This window comes from Hesperophylax consimilis, chromosome 19, assembly GCF_061612785.1.
Source record: "Hesperophylax consimilis isolate HC1 chromosome 19, BYU_Hcon_1.0, whole genome shotgun sequence".
Taxonomy (NCBI): domain Eukaryota; kingdom Metazoa; phylum Arthropoda; class Insecta; order Trichoptera; family Limnephilidae; genus Hesperophylax; species Hesperophylax consimilis.
The window spans coordinates 20,367,272-20,393,703 of NC_142854.1; the positions used below are offsets into that span (position 1 = coordinate 20,367,272).

At 34.7% G+C, this 26,432-nt stretch overlaps 1 protein-coding gene across 1 annotated transcript in view; it reads left to right on the forward strand.

The window, feature by feature from the left end:
* The first annotated feature begins 7,845 nt into the window (after window positions 1–7,845).
* Window positions 7,846–26,432, forward strand: part of LOC149414969 (alpha-1A adrenergic receptor-like) — a 39,983-nt gene continuing 21,396 nt past the window's right edge. Inside the window, exon 1 of the mRNA XM_089642954.1 lies at window positions 7,846–8,029. Coding sequence (XP_089499080.1) covers window positions 7,846–8,029 — 184 coding nt within the window. The remainder of the gene's footprint in view (window positions 8,030–26,432) is intronic.

Genomic DNA, 26,432 nt, shown 5'->3' on the forward strand with positions numbered 1-26,432 from the left:
TGATAAAAGCTATGCAACAAGTCATACAAACACAAGAAACAAAAACAGAAAATTACAGCTATTTGTAGGTATACATGATGTGTTTAGGAGTATTGTTGAAATAAATGTTTTAAATGATCCACAAAACTTGCCAAGTTGGTATTGAATATGTCAACATCACCCAAGTAATGATTTCCCATGGTGTGAAGTCGTTGTATCGGAGAGTGGGCAATGTAGTTACGCTTATGTGTGCTGCTGTAGAATATTGTATTTTGTCGTGTTGTTACTGTGGGTGTATGTATGTTTATAAGTTGCAGGAGTTCACAACAGTCGAATTTAGAGTTAAGTATTTTGAATAAGAACGTTAAATCGTTTATTTTACGTCTATCTTCTAATGTATGTATTTTTAGAGTATTTAATAAGAAATTGTATTTTAAGTCTTCGACAGGGATATTCAATTTAAAATTTATAAAACGTAGAATTTTTTTTTGTATTCGCTCAATGTTGTTAATGTGAATTTTGTAAGATGGAGACCAAACTACTGAGTTATATTCAATTAGACTTCTTACTAGAGATACGTATAATAGTTTAATGGCTTGTAAAGAATTTTCTTTCAAATCGGTATAGATTATGCTTCAGTAGATTTAATGTGTAAAAAAATTTACCTGTGGCCTAAATTGTAAAAATTATTGATTTCTCTTTCAATTTTGGAGGTCGTTATGGGTACCGCCGCCCAGGAAACCATTAATTGGATAACCAACACCTCTGTCATAGGTAACACCAAGTGTCAAGCCACGTTTGTTGACTAAACAGGGGTGCTTGGGGTTGTAAGATGAGGTTTATCCAGGTTTTGGCTGCAGATGAAGCCGATGGAGAGACCCTATGACCTCTTCGGTCGGACTCTCTCGACCCATCGTCTTGCACCGCAGTGGGAGGGAGGGATGGATTCATACGTAACTCCTGGACACACTGACCCCCCAGATTCCCACCCACCCCTCTCATATATTTTTACTTCCCGGAAATTCCTTTCCATAAAAATAACTAACATTGTTCCTGAGGGAATTTCTTTTTTAGGTTTTTGCGAGTAGACTGAGATAACTTACCGATATCAAATAATGCTAATTTATTAAAAATTTCGTCAAATTATTCTTATTCATGTTAAAAACGCAACTGCAGACCTTTAATGAATAAATTGACAGAATTCCTAGTAAACGATATGGCGATTTTGGAATACGTATTGATAAATAATAAAATTTCCGAATTTTGTCAATATACAATAACAGAATAAACCCAGCTACATGAACACGTGTTCCGATATATTATGAAAGTACCTCTTGTCACATTTTTAACTGGATTTTAATAAATCAACAATACTCATATTTTTCCGTGTAAATATCGATTTATAATAACAACTAATCTTCGATTTCGTATATTGTTCAATTCTTTTACATGAAATTCGTCGCTATAAATAGGCCTGGTATAATAATAATTATCGTGAAGGAAAATAAAAATGAAATGTCAGAATGACAACTTAACGTCAATCAAATAAATAATTTACGCGGAATTTTTTTCTAATATTGTAAATTTGTGTCAACTATTAGAAACTAGATTACTAATCATATTAAATAAATTAATCATAGGTGCTGCAAACCTTAATGACTTTTCATTTTATGTAATTAGTTAAATTTAGAAATACCTGACTATTCTGATCTGTTACTAGTATCTCCAAGAACGTGTCAGCAAAATCAGATTTTTTTATTGCCTTCTGTTAAACTCGACCACATAGTTAGCGATTTTTGGAAATGCCCACAGCTGGTGAGGTTGTCCTCCGTTAAACTCCAAAATTGTGTCAGCTAAAATAGAATTTGTTGCATCGCCCTCTGTTAAACTCGACCGCTTCTTCAGCAATCTTAGGGAATTGCTCTGTCTGGTTGATAGATAGTCAACCCTGAACCCTGTCAACCCTGTGAATTCTGTAAATTAGCATTTTGTTATAGTCGACATTGGCTTCTTGAGTTCTGTCCAGCGCCTGATATAATGCCCTTGGACTGATACTGGCTTATTGAACACCTCACATACTCTTCTATTATTCTGACTCTTGATGTGTTGATTCACTTGATCGCGCTATATCTTCCTCAAGTGTTCACCACTAATTCTAATGTACACTATCGCGTATCTACTCGCGTCGCTAATCTTATCTATGGTGTTTACACTATCCTTGCATCATTTTCGGATCTTCACATTCTTAAAGCGGTCATTATGGTTTTACCACACTTGCGCCTTAGGTATCTCATTTGAAATTGAACATATTACAAATCTTTTCCTTAAATAACATTCATAATAATTTCAGTTTTTTTTTCGACGAGGAATTGATTCAAATCTTGAAATTGTAAATTAACCCACATCTCGACATTCGTTCGAGCTGAAACTCTGCAAATAGACTCGTTGTAGATGACAATGTATTCTATTATGATGTCAATCACATACCTACATGCAAACATACACGGATTTCTCTGGTATCGGACGATATTTCAGCAGGTATGAATTGAGATTTTCACGGCCTAAAAAAGTATTATAGTGATTTGTTTTTGGGGTATTATGCCGTGTTGCGCTAGCTCCTTCTTTAGCCAACGTTTGGACAGCATTGCAGTGTCTATAATCAGGGCATTAGACATCAGATTACACATCTGCCCTGATGTTGCTGTCCGAAACGTTGGCTAAAGAAGAAGGTAAAGCAACACGGCATAATACCCTAAAAACAAATCTCTGTAATAATCCTATAAACAAATCACCATATGACACATCCGATACCTAGTCAAAATAAATTAATATTATTGTATATCGTATGAAGATTATGCGATTTTTCAAGTGTAAAATCTCCTACTTACGAACCATTTTAAGAATTTGGTTTTGTCTCAATAATGTTGCAAATTAAGTTATTTAGAGCGTGGAGGGAAAACATTTTTGACCTTGAAAACAGCAACACATAATACCCCCAAAACAAATCACTATAACATATTTCAGCAGTTTATATTCGAAATAAATGTCGGTCCTACACGATCACTCAATATTCAGCCAATTTTTTTCATGTTTTAGAAACATTTTAGAGACATTTTAAGACATTTAGCTAAGTTGGCATCACGTCTGGGTCCCTCTCAGGAGTCGTGAGTTCAATTCCTCGGCTAGCTAAGTACTCCATCATGACCCGAGCAACATTTTCCACTTAATGTGGTGGTAGTAGGAAATTTTAAAATATTGTCAGGTTATACGTAACCCGAGAATGTTTTTATTTCAAAGTAAAATTATCGGAGAAAATTTTCTGGCAAATATTTTCGGAGGTGATAAATTTAATATGGGAAGAAGGCGCGCCATAGATGAAAAAATATGGAAATTTTTCTTAGAACCAATATTTTTATTGTTTTCTCGAGCTAATGACGTGGAAAATATTTGTCTATCGACAAGATACTTAATTAATCCTGGGCCGGAGCCCAGCCTTTGTTAGATGTTGTTAAGGCATCAAGTCACTCATGAATAAACAAACATTAGCAGGTTTATTTCCAACAATTTTTATCTACACGGTGTCCGGAAACTCATAGAAGCAATGAAACAAACTTAAAAAAAAACATTAACTCCACACAGGAGATCCTGATGAAAATACAGGGTTTTTCAATAAGAGGTGTTATTTTGAACAGCCCGCTATTTCGGTAGATGTTACTTTTAAAGCTGTAGTTTTTTGATATTTGACAAGTAAAAACTACGCCATTAATAAAAATGGAACGATACACGCTTCAACAACGCATTTAAAATTATTAAAATTCACTTGAGTGAATCAAATGCAAATCATCTTGAGTGATGAGTCCCATTTCTACCTCGGTGGCTTCGTCAAAAAGCAAAATTGTCGCATCAGGGGCTCAGAAAAACCAAAAATTATTGTTGAAAAGCCTCTCTATCCTCAACGTGTGACTGTTTGGTGCGGTTTATGGTCCGGCGGAGTAATTGGACCTCACTTTTTCGAAAATGAGGCTGGAGCAACAGTTACGGTAAATGGATCGCTATCGAGAAATGATTAATGATTATTTATGGCCGGAGTTAGATGGTATTAATCTGGACAACGTTTACTTTCAACAAGACGGCGCTACGTGCCACACAAGCAATGAAATCATTGATCTTTTACAATTGAATATCAAAATAACACCTCTTATTGGAAAACCTTGTATAATTCCTCACGGGGCCTATTTCATCTCTTTGAATGCTGTGTGGAAGGTCTTTTTGAGGAGAGCATGCCGTCAACATGATTCTTGAAGAGATCCATGTTTGAGGAGCTCCTGAACTCAAGAACGAGTCGTAAAAGCAACATGTTCTGTATGATATGTTGGGTGCGCGTTTGGCTTGTTTTCCGGTTATGTACCGGTGCCGAAAGAATTAATGACGGTCTATTTTCTTTACATATCCCTGTTGAGAAATGGCGTGATGGTTAGTCAGTTAGAATAATATGTACAGTGTTTACATTTAGGTATTTATAGTACAATGTGTACCACTACACATTGACGGCCCACCCTATCGTTTTGTATAGAGCAGGGATCCCCAACCCTTTTGAAGCTGCGACCAAAATCCAAAATCATAGAAAATTTTCAGCAAACCCAAGAATAAATTTTACATTTTGGGAGGTGTGTTTGAGTACGTAAGGCATTTTTTCACATAAAAGACCCCAGAACGGCGTGTTTGTGGCAACCGGTGACAGCTTGTCTGACGGACTTGTATACGACACTAAACGCAGTAAATCAGAAGTGTGTACACTGAACCAAGTTCAGTGAAATCAATAGTTGATGATGTGTATATTCTTGGTATACCTTATATTGTAGGTAATAGGCATTAAAATCGCTTGACAAACGGAGTCTAGAAACGTTCGATTTCAAGCACAAAACTTGTTTTTATTTATTTTGTAAATAATTTTATAAGAACGCAAAAAAGTTAATCAAGTGAAACTGTCACAGATAATCTTAGCTATAATACTGTATTTTTTAAAAGTTGTTTCCTTTACGCGTTCATACATTTTTATTGAAAAAAAAATTTTTTAGTAGTTTACATTTATATTTTTTATTGAGTAATTTATTTTTTATTTGAATTCTACTCAAGCGAAACGATAGAAAAACCTTCAATTTATCTGAAGCATATTTTTTGGTATTCATAATGTACACCAATTCGTTATAAAGATTAATCAAAATAATGATTTAGCACTAAGCTTCGCCTTAATTATACTAATAACCCACTTGAACCTTGTTTGACTATATTCATTGTTATCTAAAATTGTGGGTAAGTGTTCGATAACACCAAAGGAAATTAGCCTCAACCAAATATAAACGGCGTATTAAGGCGAAGTTTAATGCTAAATCACTATTTTCGATTAATCTCTATAATGAATTGATTTACATTATGAATACATAAAATGCATACTTAAAATAAATTGAAAGCTTACCTATCGTTTCTCTTGAGTAGAATACGAATAAAATATGTAATTACTAAATAAAAAACATAAATGTACAATACTAAAAAAAAAATTTTTTTCAAAAAAATGTATTAAAGCATAAAATAAACAACTTTTAAAAATAAGACATCAAAGGTAAGATTATCTGTGATAGTTTCACTTGATTATTTTTTTTGCTCTCTTATAAAATATTATTATTAATGCATATTACCTATATTTGTGACGATATAAGGCATACCAATAATATACACTAATAGACTTGTAGCTTCCTCTTAATGATTTTTGCAAACACTGGGTCGTTCCTAAACCACCACCGGAGTCAACGTGTTAATATCTGTCTATTGTCTTTACTGTGAAAATAACTGATTAGAATTCATTTAGAACACAATCTTGTAAACTCTTTTGGCGACCCCATTATTTGGGACTGAGACCACGCGGTTGTGGACCGCTGGCTAGAGTTACAGACTGTAATACTGTATACTGTAAACTGACGCATTTCAAACATAATATCATTATGTTTGTTTGTTTGAATCAGACAGGCAGGAGAGAAATGGCTCCATTTTGTTATAATGATTCGTGACAAATGCAGATATCGCTTTGGGGTTGATCGTTACATGTAACTACATATTGCATTTGACAGGAGCTGAAATTGGTGGAACAAAACTAGACAATGCAACATCAGATGTTTTTAGTTTGAAAGTTATACCACTCAGAAATAAATAAATACTGCTAACAGAATACATATTGACGTTTGTTTTAACGAACATTTTTGCTAGTGAATCTTTTTTATAAATTTGGAATTAGTATCAGCCGTATTAAAAATGATTTATTTGTATAAATTCTCCTAATTGTTGTTTAAAATAATATGGAAATTGGAATAACATGGGCCTTGTGGTTCCCACCTTATACAGGGTTTTCCAATAAGAGGTGTTATTTTGAATAGCCCGCTATTTCGGTAGATGTTTCTTTTAAAGCTGTCATTTTTTTGACATTTGACAAGTAAAAACTACGCCATTAATAAAAATGGAACGATACACGCTTCAACAAGGCATTGAAATTTTTAAAATTCACTTGAGTGAATCAAGGCAAATCATCTTGAGTGATGAGGCCCATTTCCACCTCGGTGGCTTCGTCAACAAGCAAAATTGTCGCATCTAGGGCTTGGAAAACCCAGGAATTATTGTTGTAAAGCCTCTCTATCCTCAACGTGTGACTGTTTGGTGCGTTTTATGGTCCAGCGGAGTCATTGGACCTTACTTTTTTGAAAATGAGGCTGGAGTAAGAGTTACGGTGAATGGATTGCGCTATCGAGAGAAGATTAATGATTTTTTATGACCGGAATTGGATGGTATTGATCTGAACAACGTTTACTTTCAACAAGACGGCGCTACGTGCCACACAAGCAACGAAACCATTGATCTTTTACGAATGAATATCAAAATAACACCTCTTATTGGAAAATCCTGTATATGATACTCGACAGCTAACGTCATATATGGGTAACATAATAGACTAATCAAGTGCCATCTTTGTGAATTCATATCAAGGATAACACAAATATCAAATGAATGTAGTTTCAAAAGTACGCTCATGTAATTATTTAATATTTTTGGTATATAGACTTAAAATTTTCACAACAAACTCAAATAATATGTACTATTTAAAATTATAATTTAAAATTAAATTAATTATTAATTAAATTAATTAATTAAATTAATTATTACTATTTAAAATAATAATTCATGGACATTATAGAAACAATGAAAAAAAATAAGATGCTTACCTTACTTATCTCTTATGTTGTTAACATGAAAGTAATTTCCACAATGTTATGCAAAAAGTAATTTCTCCAATGAATGAACTTATTCAAATATATTTGTGTTAAATTACCTACTTCATATGAACTAAACCTATCAATTTGATTGTCCTAAAACGGAAAACCTTCCAAGTTGGACAGTCAAAGATTCACTCTTCTGTGATTGTATTTTTTAGTAACTAATAAATAAATATATAATGTTTTTTTTCATAAAAAAAGTTATTTAGTTGAAAATTGATCCTTTACCAAATTTTGTGCCAAATCGAAACACGCGTAATGAAGAGTGCGGCATGATTAATGACCAACATAAAAAAGAGTGAAAAATTATAAAAAAGTGTTGTGAAATAAAAGTATAGTTAAAATGTTTGAATCGAATATAAACGAAATTTTTACAATAAATCACACGACGATTGAAACGTCTTGGTCCAATCTTAAAAACAATTCAAACTCATTCAAAACCACTACAGATACCATTAACAATGATACCAACGGGTTATCTGTCACCGAGGAACGATGGTTTATTTTCAACCCGTCTTTGGCTCTGTGGATTTTGAAGGCAATTGCCATGAGTTTGCTGATTTCGCTGACGATCCTGGGTAATTTGCTGGTGGTGTTTGGAGTAGCAAGTAATGCCAGATTGAGGACTCCTTCGTATTTCCTGATAGTCAATTTGGCCGTTGCTGATCTGCTGCTCGGTGTAGCGGTGTTGCCGATCTCTGCAGCGAGGGAGTTATTTGATTTTCAACTGAGTGAGTACGCAATTTTTTGTTTGTTTATTTAATAATAGCTGAAGTCCTTAAAAGATGAGGATTTTACTTTTAATCTCATGTAGGCAGTGTTCTTTCTGTTGGTTTGAAGGTCAAGTGTGCAAAATTTCATCAATCTCGGAATGAAACTGATTTGAATTTGAAAAAAATCAAATCTATAGTGTATCTTATAGTGATTTGTTTTTTGGGTATTATGCTACCTCCTTCTTTAGCCAACGTGTCGGACAGCATTGCAGTGTCCATCATCAGGGCAAATGTGTAATCCATGATCAGGGCAGATATGTAATCCATGATCAGGGCATATATAAAATCCACGATCAGGGCATATGAGCAATCATCTGCCCTGTTCATGGATTACACATCTGCCTTGATGATGGACACTGCAATGCTGTCCGAAACGTTGGCTAAAGAAGGAGGTAGCGCAACACGGCATAATACCCCAAAAACAAATCGCTATAATACTTTTGGCCGTGAAAATCTTCACACACCAGAAAGCTTATCTAACTAACTAACTAACTAACCATCACGCCGTTTCCCCGCAGGGGTAGGCAGAGAGGACGGACCGCCAAACAACTCGGTCTTGGCACACACTCCTTGCCTCATTCATATTCATACATCGTCTCATACATACTCTTCCATTGTTCTGACTCTTGACATGGCCCGACTCAAGTATCTGATTCACTTGGTGGTGCCATGTCTACCTCGGGCGTCCCCGACTTCTGCTACCATTCACATTTGCATCGTATATTCTCCTTACACTCCTTTCTTCGCTCATTCGCTCTAAATACCCAAACCATCTAAGCGTCCCTTTCTTGATCTTACACATTACGCTTACATTAGCCTTGCACTCTTTGCGGATATCCACATTCCTCACACGATCATACATGGTTTTAACACACATACGCCTCGGGGATCTCATTTCAACAGCATTCAATCTACTTTCATCCTTTCTTTGCCAGTTCCATGCCTCACTTCCATACATCAGGGTAGGTACCAGCACTCCATTGTGGACTGCTAACTTCGCTTCTTTGGACAATTTTTTGTTAGCGCCAACTGCGTTCAGTCCTCCATTAATGGAGTTACCTGCATTTACTCTTCTTTCAATATATCTCTCAGCCTTCCCATCTCTGTAGAAAGCTTATCGAAATCAGATATAGACATTTTATGTTTTGTAGGTCAAATGTGCAAAATTGTATCAATCTCTGAATAAAACTGTAGATTTGTATAAAAAACAAAGCTAGGCCGCACGCCACGGACACTCTTTTAAAATGAGAAGTCCTCGGCTTTTAGCCCAAGTTTTATGCAGAGTTTTTTAAAATCAGATGTAGACAGTAATTTTCCTCAATTTTGAACGTTAAGTGTGCAAAATTACATCAATAAATATAAAAAATTCTGTTCTAGCAGAAAGCTACTAAAGGGGTAGAAATGTGAGATGCGGTACTTTTTCGTGTAGACAGTGACCTCTTGTTTTGAAGCTAAAAATAGTAAAATTTTATTTGACTCGATTTATATAATCTTCTTTATATAAATAAGCATATTTTTTTATGTTTATAAGACAAAATTTTTATGCATTGCATAAAGGATAACAAATTATTATAAGCATTAATTACTCGGCTGAAATATCCATACAAATTGAAAATATCTCCCGAGTAAAAATAAATGTCGCCGACGGGCATTGAACTTTGTGCTGTACATAAGAACCTTGTCTTATAAACATTAGTATATCATTAAAAAATAATAATATTTGACAAGTCAAAATATTTCACCAACAAATGTAGATATAATATGTCTCGACGCCATCTAGTGGAAAATTCAGCATTTACAAAGCATTTCCTACAAAAAATTATTTGGTTGTTTACAGGTGAAAATAATTATTTGGCGGGTTGGGAATAAGCCGACGTAGCTCAGTGGTCAAGAGCACCTGACCTGACATCAGCAGGTGCGGTTTCAATTCCCGTCGGCAGCATTTATTTTTACTCGGAAGATATTTTCAATTTGTATATATATTTCAGACGAGTAATTAATGCTTATAATAATTTGTTAAAAAGAAAATCGGTATCTAGCAAAAATAAAATAGTTTTTTGTTTTCATCCCAAATCCATTTAAGATCACTCGTATGGAAGCTGGACGAAAAAGGATTATATCGGATTAAACATCCATTAGCTATTTTGCAACTGGAAGGTTTGAAATTTCAGTGCCGAAATGCATTAAGTGCTTCCATTAACGCAACATTTGAATTATATTACGTTATATGCAAGTAGATATTATCAACAACGCTGCCACAGAAATATTTCGTGTGCAATGTTGGACATACAATTAAAAGTTTTTAACAGAAGTGTTAATTAAAATTTAAAAAAAAACATGGCTACAAATACGATACTTGAGGTATAATATACTTTTTAAAATATCATTTTTACTCATTTATATGTAAAAAGAGCGTTAAGGCGATGCACTACGTCGTGTAATATTTTAAATAGAGCCGCTATCAATAACAACCCTTACATAGATAGCGATAAGGTTTAAATTCCCGCTTAACACCATCCGCCTGTTTTGATTTATGCAAGAAAAAAACTTGGCCAAAAAGTACTTTTTATTTAATTTTGTGGATGTTCAGGAATAAAAATTTAATTTTTTTATAAATAACTTAATTTGTCACATTATACAATAAAATCTTAACCAAAAATGGGTTCATAAGTAGGAGATTTTGAACTTTAAAGCAGTTTTCATAGGCCTTATACATTATTTTTTTCTGGGCTTATAAAAAGACTTTTCAAAGGCCAGGATGTTTCTAATCGTAGTATTTAATTAAAGCATCTGAAACATTTCTAGGCGACCAAATTTTATAATCAAAAACACATAATTTTGCATTACTACGTATGGCATCGCCTTTCTATTTACATAAAAATGTTAATGTTCGTTCGTTCAAAATCTTAAATCTATGAAAGCTAAAAGACAAACATTTCCGTGTTACGGATGACTTGACAATATTTGAAAATCTCCTACTATCACCACAGTAAGGACTAAGGTTTTTAAATAACTATATTATATAAGTGTCACCTGTGATAGGGAGTTGGACAAACATGTTTTTTTTAAATAGCGCCATCTGTTGGACGTGAAAGCGACACATGCAATTGTTTCTCTATCTGCACAGACAGAGCCACAACGCGTGGCGGGTACAGCTAGTAAAGTAATAGATATAAACTAAGAATGTAAATTGTGGGACAATAGTCAGGTTTAGTTTCTCTCTATCACATCCCAGCTCGCAATTAGTAATCACTTGGTTAGTAATAAACATAGTCACTCTAGAAATATTTGAGATTTAAGTAATACGTTCATGAGAAATAATTACAATAAACCCCATAGACATATGAATATTAGTAGACCTGCCCTAAGTGATTAAAAGCGTATTATCCCCACTCCCCATACCGGTTCCATTGGAGCCGGTGACGTGACGTGACGTCATCATTCTTGTGCGAACTATGGTCGAGGCATCATCGGTTCATTTTACGAAATAACACTGCAAAATGTTGACTTGTGATATGAAAACTTGTAAAAATAGATGTGAAAAAGAGAATAAACCCAATTGTCGTATTACATTCCATAAGGAAGCATTATTTTACTTTATTTTAAGCTTATTCACACCGTATTATATGGATCAGTTTTAGAAATATATTCAATCACATCACAATGTAGCGATTCTCAAGTGTGCTCATCGTTGTTTACTGGGGTAAGTAAATTATGAAACATTTGTAAAAGTGTCTTAACTAAATACTCTGAAACTAACTACGACTCTGAAAATAGAAGCTGCCTTACTTTGCCGAATTTGGACTTCACAAATTAGTTCATAACGTGGCGAGTAATTTGCGCTCCCATGTAAAAATGTCTATTCATTCAAAAGCAGATTTTACTTTTAAGAACTAAATGGTGATATTATAATGCGAGATGCCTATTTACTGTCAGATTGATTTATTGACGAATCACAGTCAGCCTTACCCCCTTCGTTCTTCAACAGTTGATTTTACCCCTCGCCATTATCTTCTCGTCTATTAATTCCTATGTCTGTGATAAACCCTAAGGAAAGATCGATTTTGTAGGCCTGCTAGAGCAAAGTCGACCGTAGGTCTAACCATTACGCTGGACCGCGCGCCGAATATTGTTTTACACGACTTCATCACTTCTGTCGTTAATATTCCCACTGTATTTTAGAGATTTGCCAGGGCAATTCAACGGTAGGTCTGTTCAATATACTAGGGTCGCGCGTCGCATATTTTTGTACACGCCTGCTTCACATAGCATTATTAAATCAGCTATATTAATTTTTAAAGCAGATTGTATTTGTTGTTGATTTTAAACGTTTATTTCCGTTCGGTATTGTAAAGTTATATAACACCACAACTGTCTCAATTTTTTATAAATGATATCTCCCAATTAGATTTAAACGGTGATTTTTTTTTATATGCAGATGCGACTGTAATTTTCTACTGGAGTAAAGATTTAGAAATCTTAATAGAAAATGCACAAAGAGACCTAGAAATTAGCATTTGGCTCCAATCAAATATCCTAACTATGAATGTTAAAAAAAAAACAGGATACATGATTTTAAGTTCAACTCGTAAATTTCCTCCTCATGTACCCTTAAAAATTTAATATAACAACCTGCAAATTCAGATACAGGAAATATCTTAGGCTGTGCATTAATAAACACTTATATTAAAAATAAAATCACATATCTGTTACCGAAATAAAATTAAAACAGGTCTATATTATAGCCTCGTACTTCACATTTAAACTACTTGATTGAAATCTGTGGAGACGCATATGAAACATACATAAATGAACTACAAGTAACACAAAACAAAGTAATCAAAAACCTATTTCACTTCTAACATAGAACATCCACTAATAAATTAGGTATGGAAACAAAATTGTCAACATTAAGACAATTATATGAATAAAATTCATGTCTCCTTATATACAAAATAAATAATAAACTCATACATATAAATACAGAACTCATTAAAACTTCCCAAGTACATACACACTTTACACGGCAACACGATAACATACATTTAAACACCATGCATACTCATAATGGTAAGCAATCCATTGGTTATGAGGGGGGCAACATATATAATTGCCTTCAAGACAAAATTAAAAATGAAAAAAGTGTAGGTACATTTCAAAAATAATTGTACACTTTGGTGACAAAATGATAATTCATCACATCTTTAAAAAGTTATATAAAGTCATGGAAAGTGATGAAACAAAAATTTTATTAACTGGGTTAAGTAGGTTAGGTTAATTTTTTTTTTCATCGTTTTTAATGACTTTACATCACTTTTTAAAGGTGTGTTGAATAGCCAGTGTGTTGAGTTAGCATGGAACCGTTCACTTTTATGCTCGATCAACAAAACAAAGAAAGTGAATAATATTGTTATGTATTTATCTGTAATGTATTAGTTGTTTCTAGTTAAATCAGTGAAAATGTAATTTTCTTTTTTCTAGAAAAAAAACTTCACGCGTACTTTTTGATTTTTTGACCGCAACTACAAATAAAATGACACATGCTTAGTGTATACATGGTCATGTTCAAGGTATCGCCTTTTTTTTCAAGTATATGGGGTATAAATCGTATTAAACGAAGACCTTTCTAATGGGTCCCGATCAGAGATGTGCAAAATGGGTACCTTTGGGTACCACTTGAAATGCAAAATGGAAATGGGTCAAAACTTTTCCATTTGAAAATGCAAAATGCAAAATGGTTTTTAGAAAAGCATTTCAAATGCAAAATGCAAAATACCTATTTTCAAAATGCATTGAAAATACAAAATGGTTTCTCAGGTCAAACAATTAAAATAATTATAGAATTTTTAAACAATTTTTTCATTTAATAATGGACATCAATGTAGAACAAACATATTACATGATGGTTAATCCAAAAACACCACGACTACAAATTATGAAACCACAAAAAAATTTGCTAGGGACTAATGTTGCCAACTTAAGAACATAGAAACTGCTATCTAACATTTAATATTACAGCGTCATGGCCCCATGTTCAGTACCTATTTGAATCAGTATTTTTTGTAATTGTATCACTCAATTGCCAGGGCTCCTACCAGGGAGCAACTAGACAAATGTAAATTATCTCTCATGGCGAGGTTGAGGACCGACTGATATTTGGGGCTTATGAAAAAAAGATGAGTGGAGATAGTAGGAAGAATGTTGAAAAAAAGCATTTAAAATGGAAAATGCATTGAGAAAAGCATTTAAAATGCAAAATGCAAAATGGGTTTTAGAAAAGCATTTAAAATGCAAAATGGAAAATACCCATTTTGCATTTTGCATTTCCATTTGAAATGGATTTATTTGAAATAAAGCACATCTCTGGTCCCGATATGGTTTCCATGTGATAATCAGTATGGAAAAAATCATCATGTAAAACATCCATTACACTTGAAAATGTTATAATGAAGATTTTACAGACTTTTATGCTCACATTGCAAGTACTTATCTCACGTGTTAACGTGAAGTGGAAATGAAAAGTGCGGGTGTAGGGAGATTAGAGTGTAGCGGAAACCACAAAACGTTGACATATATTTCTAGACGAAACGGAAGTTAAGGTAGGTAGGGAGAAACGGCGTTATTATTTTAAACCCGTCATGAAACTGTAGACGAAAATGGTAAAGCACAAAAGTCACATCACAATCGCCTGAAGCCAGTGAGATTATGGTATGTACAGGGTTTTCCAATAAGAGGTGTTATTTTGATATTCAATCGTAAAAGATCGATGGTTTCGTTGCTTGTGTGGCACGTAGCGCCGTCTTGTTGAAAGTAAACGTTGTCCAGATCAATACCATCCAATTCCGGCCATAAAAAATCATTAATCATCTCTCGATAGCGCAATCCATTCACCGTAACTGTTGCTCCAGCCTCATTTTCGAAAAAGTAAGGTCCAATGACTCCGCCGGACCATAAACCGCACCAAACAGTCACACGTTAAGGATAGAGAGGCTTTTCAACAATAACTCTTGGGTTTTTTTTTCGGTGGCTTCGTCAACAAGCAAAAAAAAACCCAAGAGTTATTGTTGTAAAGCCTCTCTATCCTTAACGTGTGACTGTTTGGTGCAGTTTATGGTCCGGCGGAGTCATTGGACCTTACCTTTTCGAAAATGAGGCTGGAGCAACAGTTACGGTAGCGCGTACGAACACGATGACACGTGATTTTTTTAAACATATTAATATATTATATAGATGTCACTTGTGACAGGTAAAAACATGTTTAAAAAAAAAACAGCGCCATCTGTGGGATGTAAAAACAACACGCGCTAATGTTTCTTTATTTGCACAGACTGATCCACAGCAACGCGTGGCGGGATATAGCTTGTCTTCTTCTTCTTATTTTATATTTAAATAAATGTAAAATTAGCAATGTTTGTTCAATATCTTAAATCTCCCAAAATTCTTCACAGATTGCTTTGAAATTTTTACACAACTTTGCATTCGAATACGCGTGTGTTTTTATATACCTATATTATACAGATATCGCATATGACAGTAAAAATGCAATTTTTTTAACAGCGCCATCTGTTGGATACGCGCTCCTATTTCTCTTTCTGCACAGACACACTGAGCAACAGCAACGCGTGAAAGGGTACAGCTAGTTCTAAATATAAAGTTAATTTAATATACCTATCTAATGTAGTTACTTAATTTATCCAAATAATCAATGTTGTCAGTATCATCTTAATGCTATCTAATCTTATGTGTAATGAATGAAGTATTTCCACCATTTAAACAATCTGAACTGAGATTTAAGGTCTCAACCCTTTACAGACCCTCAGGCTTTACAATAAAATATTCATGATCAATAAAGGATTCAGGATAGATGTATTTTCTTCTTTCAGGCTTCTATTTCAGAGATCTAGAAAAACAGCCTGAGGTTGTTTAAATTAAATACAAGATATTATTTGTTTGGATCTCTAATTAACTAAGGGTTTCTGATAAAAGGCCTTAATTATTCCTAGAATAGATTTACATATAAATGCTGTTTGGAAATTTATGTATCTTCGATAAACAAGGGGAACAAAAATTCTAAAACTGTGGGAGATTTTTTAAATATACGGGTCTTTTTTACGGTTCCATGACAACCCAAGACGGTGACAAATCAATACACTTCTGAAAAATCACGTAAATTCGTTAAATGTGATAAACAATAATCTATAACTCTAAACCAGTGTCTGTCAAACTTTTTTACTTCTCAACACACTTGCGAATGGGATTTGTTCCGCGGCACACATATTAAAAATTTCTTCAAAAAATCTTCAAAAAGCAAGTGTACTTTATCAATATGAATAAGGTAGAACACTTTTTTTAATATTTTATCAACATTATGTCCACATAGGTGGTAATAATTTGAGTAAGAAGAATTCAATTGATTTTTCACTCACTCACACTCACTCACTCACTCACACTCACTCACACTCACCCAAACTAACTCACAATCAATCAAACTCACTCACACACTCACTCAAACTAACTCACACTCACTCACACACACTCACACGCACCCTCACTCACTCACACTCACCCTCACTCACTCACACTCACACTCATTCACACTCTCGCTCACTCACACTCAATCACATTCACTACGCTGTATATATACCAACCAAACTGTATCCATGTGTCGCGTCGACCACTACGTACGAACGTGACAAATATTTATTAAAATAAACAATTTTGATGCTTTTTCGTTCGCGGCATACAGACTTCTTGCGGAACAGTAGAGTGCCGCGGTACACAGTTTAGCAAACACTGCACATACTAAGTGTAAGCTAAGCACGTTGGGTGCTAAAAATTTGCATAAATAACGTTGGCGGCCAAAATGTTAGTGTGACTATAATGGAGTTTTAAAAATAATGGACAATGAGCGCCATCCCGTCTTAGGGAGATAAAGAAACTAATAAATCTTGTGCAATCTTACCTCAGATTGCGTATTAATAGAGTGGGTAATTTCTATCAATGTTACATGCAACTTAGGACCACTTTAAAACACAAACTTTGCAATCAGCAAACAAATACATATATTGTGAAAAGTTACTAAAAAACAACCTACGACCTAACACGTGAAGGACTCCACCAAGCAGAAAACGGAGTAAACACTTCTGGTTACTTCTTGTTACAAACAGTTCCCCAACTCGTCGTGGAAGGAGATTATAAATAAATGGTTCTTTGTGATAAATCAGGGATTTATTAATACTTCACGTATTACAATGGTGACTCGATAGTCGACCTAACTAGAAGCTGGCTAATTGAGATCTGAAACACTGAGTTTGTCTGGGAAAATTCTAACAAGCCCTGGCGACTACTGGCTACTAGCTGCCATCTTGCGGACTTCCACGCAAGCTCTATGCACTGCCCTCTATGAGTGCACATGTGAAGCTCTTACTTCTCAACACTTCTTTAATGACAATTACTCCAGGGTCGTTGGTCCAAGATTACAAGCAGTGAGTTACCTTGGTTCAGGTCAGAATCTCTTCACATGAATGCTGCATGTTTGTAGCAGCAAGGACATTAATCAAATCCTGACCACCAAAATGTTAGATAAGGATATAAAAATACGACCTTTTTGTATGGTTGGTGATTATTCAATCATTCTGGGTATACAGTTACCTCGCCGGGCTAAACGATATTCCGATTCCTTTGGATTAGCATTGTTCCACTTAAAAAAATTACAAGGCGAGAGCTACTGTTTCGTCTGATGACTTGATAAAGAATGATTAATGATTGATGACTTGGACAATGATTAAGACAAATTAATGACTTGGAATATACGACTAGGTACCTTTTATAGTTGCATATTTTATGTGTAACACTAACCTAACTTAACCTAGGTTTTTTATCACATTTCAGGACTTGATATCACTTTTCTAATGTATTTTGAATTTTCACTGTCCTGAGTTGTACGGTTAGCCATCTTTACTAACAGTTCATAAACATCCACTGTGATCTGTGCGTGTCAATGCGTTAATAATACGCTAATTTTGATCGTACTTTGGGTGTAATTGTAAGTGTTGAAAGACCACCGATAATTACACCTGATTTCAGGAACAATTACTAGTAATGGCCACTGGCCAGTTTCGGTGCTTGACAATTGTCGATTTGTCCAGATGGTGTTCTGAGATCCTTTTGGAGATTGTTCGTTCTGCCTGCTTGGCTTTAGCCGTGTTTTGTGACCACATATAAATAGCCATATTTCCAACTATTTTCTTCCACATCTCCCTACTGTTTTGCCATTGTTTTACACGAATTTATTATTTGTTACATACCTCCAAACTTCGGCTGTAATCGTCTCCACGACTTATTAAAGATACCACACAGCAGAAGAGCTTAGTTATAGCACAGCATAGCATGATAATATAAATGGTGTAATTGAATGAAATTTATAAAACAGTAGATATATTTAACTAAGCTTCGAAATCTTAACGTGACGTAAGACTTTAATAACGGGGGTTTGCTTGATTCTCATATTTGAATTATTTCTGATGAACGTATTTCTAAAATTTCAAATATTTTTAGATGGATCACTATGGATGTAAGTTATTTATATTAAAGATTAATAAAAACAGGACTTTACCATTAATATATTTTATGTAAAACGGTTTTAAAGTTTTATAAAACGTGTTTCAGCTTTGAAATTAGAGTTAAGAACCAGATTTATGTTTGTAGACGATGAATTAGTAACTTCCCGTGGGATCCCTCTAGAAACATTTGATATTTTAGCAATGCGTTCATCAGAAATAGTTAAAATAAACTCTGTTCCTGAGGAATTTTATTCCAAGCCTTCGGCCCAGATACTCCGAAAGCGCGATCACCAAACTTAGTATTTAGCTTGCGGTTAGGTTCCATCAAGCTGCCTACAGCTGATGATGCTGCTGATCTAAGAGTTGACTGCCTCAGACTTGTGTTTTCCGGGACGCATAGTTCAGAGATGTAGGGTGGGGCCATTTCATTGATGGATTTAAACACCATCCAGCACAATTTTTACAGGATTCTTTCAGGGCACTTGAGCCAGTGAAGGTTACGAAGGTGTTCTGAGATGTGCGAATATTTAGAAACCCCGGTTATGAGCCGTGCTACTGCATTAAACACTGATTGAAGTTTGTCAATTTGATATTTTCGAAGGCTGGGATAAATGCCGTTGCAATAATCGAGACGTGAGACTACGTAAGAGTTGATAAGTAGTTTTGTTGCTTCTGTAGGAAGGTTTCTTCGGACAGACTGGAGTTGTCTTAGGTTTTTTGTCTTCTTTACTTATATAATCTCTTTTTTTTCTTTCTTCTTTCCATACTGTATTATTTAAATTTAAAATTTAAAAAATTCAAATCATATATTGATAAAAAGGTTTGAGAACCTCAAAAAGATAAAAGGCTTTCTGGATACATATTTCATCTACAAAAGCTTCGGGAATAGAAAGGATTTGGGATATTCCAGACTCCTGGGGGGATAATGTATGGTACATACAGGAGACGGGTAGAAAGATCGAGAAAGATATTAGGGAATGAGTGAAGTATTAGAGTTAGGGAAATGTTTGCTATGGAAAAGATTAGAGAACTCTCTTCTGATTAATATCGACCAGATCAAAAAAACTTTTCAAGTAGAACTAAGTTTTTGAAGGGCATTTAAAAGAGCGCACGTTTAGATGTATTTGTGCACCCAGATAATAGTTCAAATACAAAAAGCAGTACTGTATTATCAATTTTACTTACTTAACTTAAAAAAGTATATATATTATACACGTACAGTGGTTGCGCAGTACTTACATTCATTCAAAAAACATTCCATACTTTTTCAGTGAATGAATAAATGTAAATCTTTGAAGTAGAAATTAACATACTTCCATACATTCGATCGAGCTGAAACTTGGCAGATAGCCTTATTATCAATGACAATGCAATTTATAAACTTACACACGCGCGGAGATATACACATTTCTCTGAAATCGGACGACATTACAGCAGCTAATGTTGGACGTACCCGATCCGCATTTGGCGATGCTGTTAGCGCGGTTGACTCGAGTTCCTGGGTAGGAAGGCAGGTTCAATCCTCAATCAAAACTATTTTTTTAAAAGAAATTAAAAAATGGTCACATTAAAACTTTACTTGTTGATGCTTGATTTTTTTTTCTTTTAATGTGGTTTTTTACTTTCACTGTAGATGTTTTTGTTTCTTCTTCTTATTTGTTGTACTTACGAGAATTAGTCGATTCATTTAATTCGCATCTTATTTCTTACATTCTACTGTTTGCTTTATTGCCAATATGTATTAATTGAATTGAAGCTTACAATAAATCTATGATTATTTTAAATATTATCGTGTCAATTTTATTATACTAATGTAATTAAGACTTAATGTAAAAACACCAAAAAGCGTACATGAAATAAATTAATGATTTCCATGCTGACAATCGTATTAACATAACATGATATCTATATATATAAATAAAAATGTTAGTTTGTTTAAAATCTTAAATCTCCAAAAGATCTTCACCTATTGCTTTGAAATTTTGACACAACTTTGCATTCGAATACGGGTGTGTTTTTATATACCTATATTATATAGAAATCATTCTGTCAATCTGATTATTTTGAAAAACAGTGACATCCGTTGGACGGAAAATCAAAACGCGCTATTGTTTCTCTATCTGCACAGACAGCCTGCCAGTTATAAACAATTAAAAGTTACAAACTACAGTGTTTAAGAGGAACGGCTGTGAGGCTCTTTCAGCAAAAAAAAAATTTATTTGGATTTGAGACAAAATACACAACCAAACTAACAACAACAAAAAACTCACAGACATAGGAATTAATAGACGAGAAGATAATGGCGAGGGGTAAAATCAACTGTTGAAGAACGAAGGGGGTGAAGCTGACTGTGATTCGTCAATAAATCAATCAGACAGTAAATAGGCATCTCGCATTATAATATCACCATTTACTTCTTAAAAGTAAAATCTGCTTTTGAATGAATAGACATTTTTACATGGGAGCGCAAATTACTCGCCACGTTATGAACTAATTTGCGAAGTCCAAATTCGGCAAAGTAAATTTCTTCTGTTTGCAGAGTCGTAGTTAGTTTCAGAGTATTTAGTTAAGACACTTTTACAAATGTTTCATAATTTACTTACCCCAGTAAACAACGATGAGCACACTTGAGAATCGCTACATTGTGATGTGATAGTATATGTTTCTAAAACTGATCCATATAATACGGTGTGAATAAGCTTAAAATAGAGTAAAATAATGCTTACTTATGGAATGTAATACGACAATTGGGTTTATTCTCTTTTTCACATCTATTTTTACAAGTTTTCATATCACAAGTCAACATTTTGCCGTGTTATTTCGTAAAATGAACCGATGATGCCTCGACCATAGTTCGCACAAGAATGATGACGTCACGTTTTCAAATTTCACTTGAGGCCATACGCGAGCCCAGCCGGCTCCAATGGAACCGGCATGGGGAGTGGGGATAATACGCTTTTAATCACTTAGGGCAGGTCTACTAATATTCATATGTCTATGAAAAAACTCTAAAATTGCTTTGAAAATGACAAACTGAAGTTTCTTATCCTTGGAGCACTCCACTTCTCTAGAGATTTAGCTCCATTTTAAATTCATGCTTTATTAAATAATTTCTCTTACCCCTAACAATTATAATCATGTTTTATACCAGCGCTACCTATAACCTTTGTATTTACATATCCCCCTTTCAAAGCATCTTCTTTTTGAACGCTTACTAAGGAGTCTTAAGTAAGAATTACATGACGTGTAGGTTAAATGTTTGAACTGTCAAAGTTACGTTTGGGTGGTTTCGTATTCGTAAACAGTGATAGGAATAATTACGATTGATTGATGATTTGTGGTTTGGAGCTATTTGGTCGATTATGAAATGGGCGTAGTAAATAATATAATCACTATGATGTAGATTTAGGTGCGAAGACAGTTAGAAAGGGGCTAATTGTTACACCTGGTTTTAATACATGGTGTAAAACACTGCGTTTTTGTGACTTGTTTATTGTTAGGTTTGTTTAAATTTTACACGTGCGTTAGATAATAAACCAACCATTGATTAAATAATTTCGAATGTTTTTAATGAAAATTAAAAATAATAGTGGTCCTAATTTGGATCCCTGTGGCACAATAAAATGTCCTCTCAGTGATTTACAATGTATTCATTAAAATCAATATACTGTTCCAGAGTGGTAGACACTTTTAGTATCACCCTGGTAACGCTTTTAATGGCTTTAGCCGTGTTTGGTGACCAGATCTAAATCCTGGTACATTCCCACCCTCTTTCTCATCTGTGTTAAATAATCGAGAGGTAAGAATCTCGAGTAGCAATTCGAAGGTTGCGCATTCAAATACCCGCGTGCGCAAGTAAATTTTATTTGGGAATTTGTATTATTTCACGATTTATTCATTTACTCAGTATCGCCCAGGTGTAAGACCACCATTCAGAATTGAAAGGTTGCTTGAAATGGCCTTAGCTGTGTTTGATGACCAGATCTGAAAATCCAGGTATTCCCCACCTTCCTCTCCCCCATCTCTTTCCTCTCCTCACTACATTCAGCCTCACAATATACCCCAACTGGGGATGCCATTGTCTTACTAGCTCCAGGCGGTTGGGAGCAGTTGGGACTCTGGTGGGATATTCACACCCTCACAAGATGCCCCAATAAATAAGGGATGACATACTCTCATTGGCTCCAGCAATTGGGACTACTGTGCGGTACTTATATAAAAATAAAACTAAAAATGATCCATCTACCTTTTTTCTATTACCTACCAAAGTAAAATGCTAGTTTTACGAGAATAGCCACTTGCAAATTTAAAGTCGATGGTATAACGAAATAATGGTTCTATATAGTTGTGTGTGATTCTTGAAACAAGTTGACAGTGCTAAGGATAAGTGAGAAGGATGCTGACTGTTATTTATGTAGAATATGGAAGTAGCAGTTTATAAGATGTTGAATATTTAGTCAGTTGTTGGCTAGGCCTCTTAGTTGTTTGGAAATTGTTGTAAAATATATATTTATTGTTGGTGCTTACTATTTTCTTAATTAAATAACTAATGAACAGGATAATGTTAATGAATATCTATAGTTATACCTTCGCATTCCGAATTTCTACAGATGTTGCAAATGTTTGCTGTATTGCCAGAATTATGAGAAAGGAACGAATCAACTGCAAGCGACGCTTCGCGCCATTTGCTGTTGTTGCTCGTAAGGCAAATGTATTCGCATCATAATATTCTTACCTTGAACTTAAAAAGTCTTACTTATAAATATTCCCTAATACGACGCTGCAGCGCTGGTATAGCTATACGGTGAGAAGGGCCGTATACGGATCCGGTTAAAATATTTACTCATAATTTTTTCAGATCGGTTCTACTTTGTTCCAATCCTCAAAAACACGGTCATTTTCTCATTTCGTATTTAGTTGCTAACTTCACGTATCTTTAGATGAAATTTGCGACGTGAATTTGACCCGGTCTGCTATGAATTGCTTCGAAATTTGGCCAATTTGATAATGCATTCCGTATTTGCTTTAGTAAATCGATCTAAAATATTCTTCTGATAGTGCTGCCAATGGGTATTACTGCTTTTTCTACATTTTCATTGCGCGACACATCGATATTTGTTAAATCAACAAGATTTTTAACAAAATCCGCGATCTCCGTCTTAATACCGTAGTAATACGTCCCTAATCCTGGGACTAGGACAGTTTAAAAATCTGTCAGCCACTAATACTGCAGTATAACGGCCGGTATATGCAGTACGATTACGTGTAACGTTTTCTACTAACCTGTTCTTATCCCTCCGCAGAGGCGGTCCCTGCCTTAGTGCATTTGTGCACTGCACTGCCAAACATCGATATACGTTAGAAATGTAAATTCGTATATCCACTCACGAAGAATTCACGCCAGATCATTATAATATTCTTACCAATCAAAGTTTGTACTAGACTCCCGCGCATGCGAAAAACAGTGTAATATATCAACCCGTGCATTTTCGGCTTTGCCCGAGACATGCCATGTACCTTCTATAGGCACTGTCTCTAGAGGTCGGAACCGTGAAATGAGCGAGACAGGTAGAGACCCATAACGGCTGTTGATGTGTTAGAGCAGTGGAGATAGAAGCTGGTCGGTGCATTATCGGCGCATGCGCCGAAACATCCTGATATATATCAAAAACCTTAAACATGCGTAAAACGTTTGGAATGCGTTAGTTAGGATTGACAGATTTCGAACTAATTAACAATGTTATAATATTCTAGCGTTACCGGCGCGATCTACATATCTGCAAACTTGACAGTATTCATTATTGGCGATTGACGCGATGTTTTAACGGTTTTTACGAGTTTTACTCTGCAAAAAGCTTTTTAAAAATGAGTGCTAATGAAAAAATTGCGGTTAACATTGATTTTATCAAAAGTAACCGAAGTTAATTTAATCCCAACAAACTAGAGATGATTTTGCGAATGCTGACGGAGCAATATCAATTTTACAATTATTTTACAAGTGTAACTTGGTGGAGTGTTTTAGTGAAATAGTGAAACTGTTAAAAATAATTTGTACTATTCCGATGACAACTGTCGAGTGCCAAAGGTGTTTTTCTACGTTGAAACGTGTAAAAACATTTCTGACGAATACTATGTCCCAAGATCGTCTCAATGCTTTATCAATGATGAGCATCGAAAAAAGTTTGATCTCGTCTATACCAGACTTTAATAATCTTGTAATTGAAGAATTTTCTCAAATGAAAGAGCGACGAATGGATTTTCTCTACAAATGAATTATTTGTACTGGGTATGTAGTTCCCTTTAAATCACTTTATTTTCCTATTTTACATGTTACCATTATTTGTGAAATGCACTGCTGGCAAATTCTGTCACGAGCCGCCTCTGTCCCTCCGTACTATCTATTATGAGTAAAACTGTTTAAGTTTTAAGTCCTTAAATATATACTTTATTCTTTAAGATATTCTCTATTCAGATGACGAGTAGAAAAAAATCGCAAAGTAAGCTATGAAAATCATAAAATCATATCTGGTCCAGTTATTTAACATGTTATAAGTATGAGAAAATTCACAGTGTTTCTTCAAATGCTACTTAAGATATTTTTCTAGAGATTTTTGCTTGCGCCTATTTGATTGAGCTTTAAATATGTGACACCTCACAAGATAGCCCCTACAGTGTAAAGACCAGGAACTATGTCGCCACCAGGTTGGGCAGAGTTGTGAGGCGAGTTAGGCAGGGGCTGTAGGAAGGGATTTATTAATGCGGGTCTTGAAAAGGCCCGGACTATATGAAGGAGGAAAAACAGATGCCGGTAGCTCGTTCCACATGCGAGCCAACTTACACAAAATGTTCTCATGAAGACAAAATCAACTGTGAACTGGTGTTCGTTCGCTCGTATCGTACTGGAGAACAGTGCTGTTAGCTCTTTAGAGCAGGCTCCATTGGAACACCTGTGGAACAGACTCAGCGTGCTCATATTGCGTCTGTGCATAAGAGATAGCTTTTTTCTTCAGACGGACTACTCTCCTTTGCACAGTATTCCCAAAATTCAATTGTTGGATGTTCTTGAGATTTGTATAGGGTTAACAACTGGTTACTATTGAAGAATCTGTTAGCTCTTTACAAGACGTATACAAAACCCAGACATAGACCTATTCACGGGTAAATGTTTCAATAATCGATATTTACTAGTGTATTTAATTTATTTATTTACTATTTTCATCAATGTCGTGTCTCCATGTGTCCCAGCTCCATTTTTTATGAACGCTTTGAATATTTTGACATTTAAAAAAAAAAAAAAATATTTGACAAGTCAAAATATTTCACCAACTAATGTAGATACGAGTATAATATGTCTCGACGCCATCTAGTGGGAAATTTAGCACTAACAAAGCCTTTCCTACAAAAATAAAATTGGTTTGTTTACAGGTAAAAAAAATATAATAAGCAGTAATTGTTGATTGAAGTACTAGTACATATTGAATTATTTGTCGTGTTGGAAATAAACCGACGTGGCTCAGAAGTCCAGAGCATCTAACCGGACATCAGAAGGTGCGGGTTCAATTTCCGTCGGCGACATTTATTTTTACTCGGGAGATATTTTCAATTTGTATTGATATTTCAGGAGACTAATTATTGATTATAATAATTTGTTACCCTTCGTGCTATGCACATAAACTTGTCTTATAAACATTAGTTTACCATTAAAAAAATAAAATTGACATTTGTTATTTTTATTTGGTATTTTGTTGTAAAGTTTTATGCCGTAGTAAATGAAATTTCTTTGTAGAAAAGTTATCTTC